General features: G+C 46.0%; 1 protein-coding gene across 1 annotated transcript; it reads left to right on the top strand.

Moving 5' to 3' along the window:
• Nucleotides 1-1,709: 1,709 nt before the first annotated feature.
• Nucleotides 1,710-2,812, top strand: LOC136068822 (uncharacterized). Its single transcript, XM_065776535.1, has 2 exons — nt 1,710-2,243; nt 2,339-2,812. Exons 1-2 carry the CDS (start codon nt 1,710-1,712, stop codon nt 2,810-2,812), a joined length of 1,008 nt encoding a protein of 335 aa, XP_065632607.1.
• Nucleotides 2,813-7,513: the final 4,701 nt, after the last annotated feature.

The raw sequence follows: 7,513 nt of genomic DNA, 5'->3' as shown, positions 1-7,513 counted from the left end.
TCCTTTGGTGGGTTGGTACTCGTGTTCTTCCGAGGTCTCGGACGCCCGAGGACGGGGTCATCCTCGGATACGTTCCTCGGGGGTTGGTCCTCGCGCTTTCATCCTCGGACCCTTCATGCATCCTCGGCGTGGGCCATTGGGCCTGGCTTGGAGTGGGCCAAGGCCACCTGTTTTTCTAGCCCCACAATAGCCTCTCAAAATCCTGCTGCACGCATTCTCGGGCGGGGAGAAGGATTTTGACATCCTCGGCCTTACCCCCCGTCAGCACCGGGGTCTATTCATCTGTCCTAGGCACGTTGCTAACGTTTCGGAGCGCGTAACGTGCCCATCATTAAATTTAGGCGGATCTGTGCTCCCCACGTCTAATGAGGCGTTACCAATCCAACGGTGGAAGTTTGCCTCGCATTTATGGGCGGGAAAACCCGCATGGCTCTTCGATTTGGGGTATAAATACCCATACGAACCGCTTCTTCCTGTTCCTTATTTGCAATCAAGAATTCTCGCGCGTCCTTCCTGAGTTCAGACACACTCTCACTTACATCTACAACACAAAAGGCCTGTCCGAGGAGCTCCTCCTCTTCCCAGTAAGTCGCTCTATCCCTCTCTGGGCCCTCTCCCTCTTTACCCCTTCTTCTACTTCGCCTGTTCTTTCTTAGTTCTTTTAGGCGTCAACTGGGATGGGTAGGTTTAAGAAATAAGTCGATACTGAGGAGGCGATGGAGAAATTCATCGCCGACTACAGAATTCCCGGCAATGTAGGTCTGAGATATTGTGAGGACGGGGATTGGCGCTTACACAGACAGGAGGGTGAGGTGGTAGTTCCTATTGTCGCCTTCCTTGAAGGGGGGATGACAATCCCCATGGGGCCGGTGATGAAGGACTACCTCACGCACTTCCAGTTGGCCTCTACCCAGTGTGGGATAAATGTCTTTAGGATTCTGGGCTATGTGGACGCCCTGAACGAGAAGATGGGGCTAAGGTTGACCCACCATGACGTGAACTGGTGCTACAACCTTTAGCTCCTTAAGGGCAAGTCTTATTACCTGAAGACGAGAGACGACAGGGTGCGGCTCATCCAGTGCCTCCTCGATCCAGTAAGGGGCTAAACGAGGATTTCCTCATCGTGTCAGGGGAGTGGCACGATGGCCTTCACTGCCCAACAACAGAGGGAACACCAGGTAGGGCAGTGGGAAATAAGAGGGGTTTCAAGTTCTCGTCTTTTTTCTTCCCCCTTCCTTTTACTAACGCGGTGGTGCTTTCCGTTTGCAGACCCGCACGCTTTTGAGCGCCACTTCCATTTGGTCAACCGGGAAGATTTGCAGAAGGTGCTGAGGGCGTCGGTTTATATAAACGAGGACGACAATCAAGTTAGGGCCGCCCACAAAATCTTAAGGTATAAACCTGTCTAGAAATCATTCCCGGTTCCAAAGCACGTGATCCGAACCAACGATCCTCGGCTTCAGAGGATTACTATGACCGAGGACGGGTTTCAGCTCCCCAAGGAGCCCTCAGAATCAGAAGTTACCTTAGCCGTCCCTTCTTCTTCCTAAGCACTCGCCGAGGCTGCCGAGAAGGATCCAGAGAGAGAGGAGGACGCGTTCGACGTTTTCGCACTGCTTGATCAGTCCGAGGACCCTCCCGAGGACTTGGGCGACCCTTGTTTGACTGAAGCAGACCTCCTTGCTTCAGAAGCCCCTCCTCTGCCAGCGATGGGTTACAAGAGGAAGCCCACCACCAGCTTGTTGGACCTAATTGAAGGCCAACCAGGGAAGTCCCAGCAGAAGCTTCCCCCTCCTCCTCCGAAGACTAGGTCGACTTCTACTCAGCAGAAGCTTCCCCCTCCTCCTCCTCCTCCTTCCCAGACGGGCCTGCCTTCTAAGATCGTGCCTGCCGACCCCAAGAAGAAGAAGGATAAGGGAAAAAGGCCTATGGAGGATAAGACGGTGTCCTCGCAGGAGGAGGACAACACTCTGCGGCCGTCGAAGCAGCTTAAGATAAGCGGCAAGAGCCAGGACAGGCAGGTCGATACCATCTCGTCCGAGGCCCACGCCTGGCTCCCAGCCCCAATGCTCCACGGGGAGCCCTTGAAGGATGATGCCTCCCTTAGGGACTTCAATGAGGGCGAAGGTGTGCACGTGGCCGATGCGCTGGAGAGGTGCCTGCTGCTCTCGGCGGACATGGCCGAGCTGAACTCTTTGAGGAGCAAGCAGGTCTTCCTCAGCCTTAAGCGATATATGGGGATGGTAAGGGCTATAACTTCGACTCTCCTCCCTTTCTTTTCCTTTTCCCTTCCCTCTTTTTCTTTGTTGGGCTTATAGTGCATCGGTCACTTTGGCAGGCTATCCAGGCCATCTATAGGTTGGAGGGGGCGGCGAACAACCGGGGGAAGGCCCTCGACCAGGAGCGTGATTGGCGCTTTCAGGCCACCCAGGCTCTGAAGAATTCCGAGGCTGACCTCGCCAAGACCCGAGAGGACTTGAAGGCGATGACCAGGGCTCGGGACAGTGCAGCGTTTAGTCTTGAGGGTGCCCAGAACCAGGCCAAGGAGCAGACAAGGCGTCTGGGTGAGGTAGAGGAGCAGTTGCAGATCGCGAGGGATCTTATCACAGATCTGCAGGCTAAGGTGACTGTGGTCGAGGGGGCCAAGAGGGAAGCAGAGTGGGCTAAAGACCAGGCTCGGCGGGCTAAGGACGAGGCTCTTGCCACACGACCTCTATGGACACTTTGTTGTAATGGGAGTTTAATTTCCCTTTCTATTTATTTTAATTGCTTATTTGTTTACATGCTGCCTGCTTTCCCTCTTTTCTTTTGATTTGCACGATTTTAGCTTGAACTATATGCCGGCCAATTGCGCCAATAACAATAATAAGGGGAAAGAATATATGCATGGGCAGCCCTCTTACGTCTCAAGGGTTAGGTAGGGCTTGATCCTTTCCTAACTTAGGATATTTTGAAGTAGTTAGTTTCCCCATAGGATTGAGTCCGAGGACCATGCAATGCCTTGGTTCTGTCTAACACTCTCATTCTTCTGTAAGTATCTAGTTTCCCCACAGGTTTGAGTCCGAGGACCATGCAATACCTTGGTTCTGTCTAGTACCCAGGTATAGCTGAGCAGTTAGCTTCCCCATAGGCTTGAGTCCGAGGACCATGCAATGCCTTGGTTCTGTCTAACGCTTCCATTCTTCTGTAAGTATTTAGTTTCCCCATAGGTTTGAGTCCGAGGACCATGCAATACCTTGGTTCTGTCTAGTACCAAGGTATAGCTGAGCGGTTAGTTTCCCCAAAGGCTTGAGTCCGAGGACCATGCAATGCCTTGGTTCTGTCTAACGCTTCCATTCTTCTGTAAGAAGGGGTTTGTCCTCGGACCACTTTATTGGAGACGATTCCTCCTCGGGTCGGACTACGATCTTACACGTGGTGTTGACCTCGCCTTCAATTCAAGTCCCCATCTTTTTCATTTACGAGGTGTCCCTTGGCCGTTTGCGCTCCGCGCTTGACGTTTCGGTGCGCGAGACACACCTTCATTAATATCCTCGTGAATTGATACAAATCCAGCGGTCTACGGTCCCCTTAGGATTTGGTATCTTCGTGATTAGTACTGCTGATAATTCTCTTTTCGAATCCTGTGTGGATTAATTCCCACCAGTCTTCATCCTCTATATATAAGGCTTTTCGGGGGAAGGGTTTCTCCACACTCCATGAACTTCCCAATGCAACAAGAAACACGTCCCTTCAATAACCCTGCCAGGATTGTGACCAGAGTTGGGAGATATGGGGCGGCCCTGGGTTGGTGTGAGGACACACAGGCCAAAGGTCTTACCGCCCCGGCCAAGAGCCGTCGTGACCGTAGCCCCCATCAGACTTCCGGTGCAGCAGAGCCTCGGCGTAACCCTGATGGTGCCATGCGCGGTGGCTAGGAGGGACGTCCCTGAAGTACCTAATGCTCCTCCCCGGGGCGCACCCCTGCCGGAGGAGATGCGCGAACTCATGTCATGGCTGGTGCCCGAGTGTTGCCGTCTCCAACGGCCAACGCTCGTGAGGATTGGAGAGAATCAAGGGAACATCATGGGGGAGGGCTTCCCGGAGCACCTGCGTCGGCTCCTCTCTTTGTTCCAACTCCGCTGCACCGAACAAGGAGTTGTTGGTGGCCTTGAAGTAGGCTAGCCTCAGCCCCCTTTCCTCTAGTTAGTTTTAGAATAGGTCCACCTGGGCTCTGTTTGTAGAATTAGCTTGTAAAGTTAGTTGTAAAACACACCTGTCTGAGCCTCTATTTGTATCTTGTACCTTCCATTTAATAAAATAATATCAAGTTCCTTTTCTTTTCTGTTGAATCTTCTACTTTGAATCTTCTACTTTTCTGCAACGTTTTTTTTTTTTTGATGCGTCGCTACCAACCTTCCGTAAAATAACTACTTAGGAACGATCGCCTGTTGCGCCTGCCAGTGCACTAATCCTTCCCACAGACAGCGCCAATTGTAGGGACTCAGTTTAAAAAGGTTCCCTAACAATACATTTTTAGAGAGTGGATCGAAGGTTTAGGCCCTAACAGACTAGCAACAGAATACAAGCTCGCCCTCTTCCATTTAAGGGGAGTGAGCCCAGTTTACAACTAAGGGTAGCTCCTCGACACTCGTCCGAGGAGATCCCTTTCCCTGAAACTAACATCACCTCTAAGTCCTTCTATGTTCCTCTCTTGAATGATCCAAAAAATCTCCCCTAATTGCTTTGCTCGCCTTTCTTATATAGTTCTCTTCCTCCTATCCCCTTCTTCCTTCTGTTGATCATCCATTGGCCTTCTCTCTGACCGTCCGTCCCATCACAAGTCTTATCCGTACTCAAGTGGCTCACCATGATCAATGTTGCCCTGTCAAGGGGTTACATCCCCATTAATGCGGCCAGGGGGGTTAGGTGGGCGCATTCAATGCAGAGGTGACAGCTCGCCTAAGGCTTGCTCCTTCGCCGTGCTCCTGTTGCCGACGCGTGGCACTGGGCCCTCTCCTCCTTAGATATTCAAGAAGTCTCCTTTGGTGGGTTGGTACTCGTGTTCTTCCGAGGTCTCGGACGCCCGAGGACGGGGTCATCCTCGGATACGTTCCTCGGGGTTGGTCCTCGCGCTTTCATCCTCAAACCCTTCATGCATCCTCGGCGTGGGCCATTGGGCCTGGCTTGGAGTGGGCCAAGGCCACCTGTTTTTCTGGCCCCACATAGGACTATAGTCCTAAGACATATAAAAGGAAGAGCATATTAAGACGATTCCTTATGCCACATCAATAGGAAGTCTTTATGCTATGTTATATGCTAGGCTAAATATCTATTTTGTGGTGGGTATGGTAAGCAAATATCAATTGAATCTAAAATCACTTAATTTAGTTGTAGTAAAGCATATACTCAAATATCTTAGGAGAATGAAAGATTACATGCTTGTCCACTAAAGTAAGGATTTGTTGGTTACTGGTTATACAAATATTGATTTGTAATTTGATTGTGATTCATGAAGTCGGATTTCAAGTTATGTGTTTATCCCAGGTGATGAAGATACATATTAAATGTAAGTATTATCTCATTGAGTACATATAAGTACATGAGATGTAGTAGTAGAAAAAATAATTTATACAATAAATTTAGTTGAAACTTATTTCCAAACCTTGCCTTAGAGTGACTATGAATTACTCTAAAGGGAAATAGGTGTCGAATATATGATAAATTGTCTTTGAGGGCAAGTGGGAGATTGTTGGGGTTTATGCCCTAAAATCTAATTTATTGGCATGTCATAAATAATTAAATTGTTTAATTATATGAGACTATCTATAAATGAACTAATGGCACATTATCATAGTCCATGAAATGCATTGTATGTGATTTATGTGATTTAGCCACATAAGATATAAATCACAAGTTCCTTGTAAACTCATAACTTAGTTCGTAGTTAGTGATGAGATTGGGCATTTCATCTGCGAAAACTATAACATATCGACTAAGATGATTTGTCTTGATCATGGAAGTATAGACTTCTAGTTGGTATGTTGATATGTTTTAAGAGTTAAGACATATTGAACTAGACCGTTGTGAGATTTATTATTCTCCTAACGACTGTCAAATGAATAATAAATCTCACGACTTCTATTTACATGAACTCTTAATCCTAAGAGAATAATGGACTTGATCATGAGGTGTAGGTTACTTTGATATATCAGGAGTGAGATCTAAAGTCACAATCAAAATCTGAGTATGTTGGGCAGCCACATTTAGTGTTGATAGAACATATATTCTTAAGGTGGAATTCATAATCTCTTAATGGAGATACAAAATATTTTCTTGAGATAAATTTAATGGGTTTGGTTATTTAGAGAGTTGGGCCTAACCACTTTAGTAAAGAATTACTAAAGTATATATTTATGGAATTGGATTTCATAAATATATGATGAATAACTTAAAGGATTAAACTGGGTACTCAAGGATTAAGATATAGTAATCTTTAAAGTGGTAATCTACATTCATGACTTTGTATTACTATGAATATTTCATGAAGGGGTTGCATGTACAATAAAGTTTTGGGATATAATTCATAGATAAGACTTAGAGTGCAACTATATTTATATAGTGGTATTAAATATAGTTAATGATAACTTCAACTTGTCAAGAGTTGATAGAAAAGCCCAATGCCTATTGGAGCTAATGTCTTATTAGTCCCTTTTTGGCCTCACTCCAAGCCACACACTTAAGCCTAATTGGAATGGCCCAGAAAGTTAGCCTAATTAGATAATTAGTAAGATATAAAGGGAGAAATATACAAAATTTTGTGAGAGTGCAATCATTGTGAAATGGTGTGTACGTATGAGAGAAAGCCACTCTCTTATTTTCTCCGTTGTACTAATTGAGAGAACACACTTCTTAGATGTTAGTGGAATTGGAGTGAAAATTAAAAGTATTCCTAAGTACTTATAATATTTTATTTTGAATTTCATCACACCAAGGTACGCTATCTTGTTCTTAAATTCTGAAATTTACATAGTGCATTCTATCAATCATGAATGAAATAGATCCATATTTGTTGGTTCCGTTGTGTGTTTTGTATGAGATACAAAACCAGATTTTCCAACGCGGACCACATCAAAGAATGATTTTTTGAGCCCCTAAAACTGAACTACTACCCAGAAAATGAGTGTGCGTATGCATTTTTCGGTTATACGCATGTACACTTGATTCATGCGTACGCATACCCTAATTCCTAACAGCTCAAATGGCCCAACTTCAAACGGTCATAACTCACTCAATATAAATCCAAACTAGGAATATTTTGTATTCAAATTGAAGCCCAGGATGTATAATTTCCAATGCAATAACTCTAACTCTAACATTCTTTGTGAATCAAAAGTTATGGTCAAAATAGTGAGCGAAGGTCATTTTTCAATATCGATTTCAATGTGATTTAAGCATTTTTGAGTTGTGATTACTTCCAAACTATTGTGAACTCTTTAATTACCCTTGGTTGACATATTTCAAGCTCATCATT

This window comes from Quercus suber, unplaced genomic scaffold (genome assembly GCF_002906115.3).
Source record: "Quercus suber isolate HL8 unplaced genomic scaffold, Cork oak 2.0 scaffold_136, whole genome shotgun sequence".
Lineage (NCBI taxonomy): Eukaryota > Viridiplantae > Streptophyta > Magnoliopsida > Fagales > Fagaceae > Quercus > Quercus suber.
Note: the sequence above shows the minus strand (reverse complement) of the source record. Positions and strands in the feature narration are given on the sequence as shown.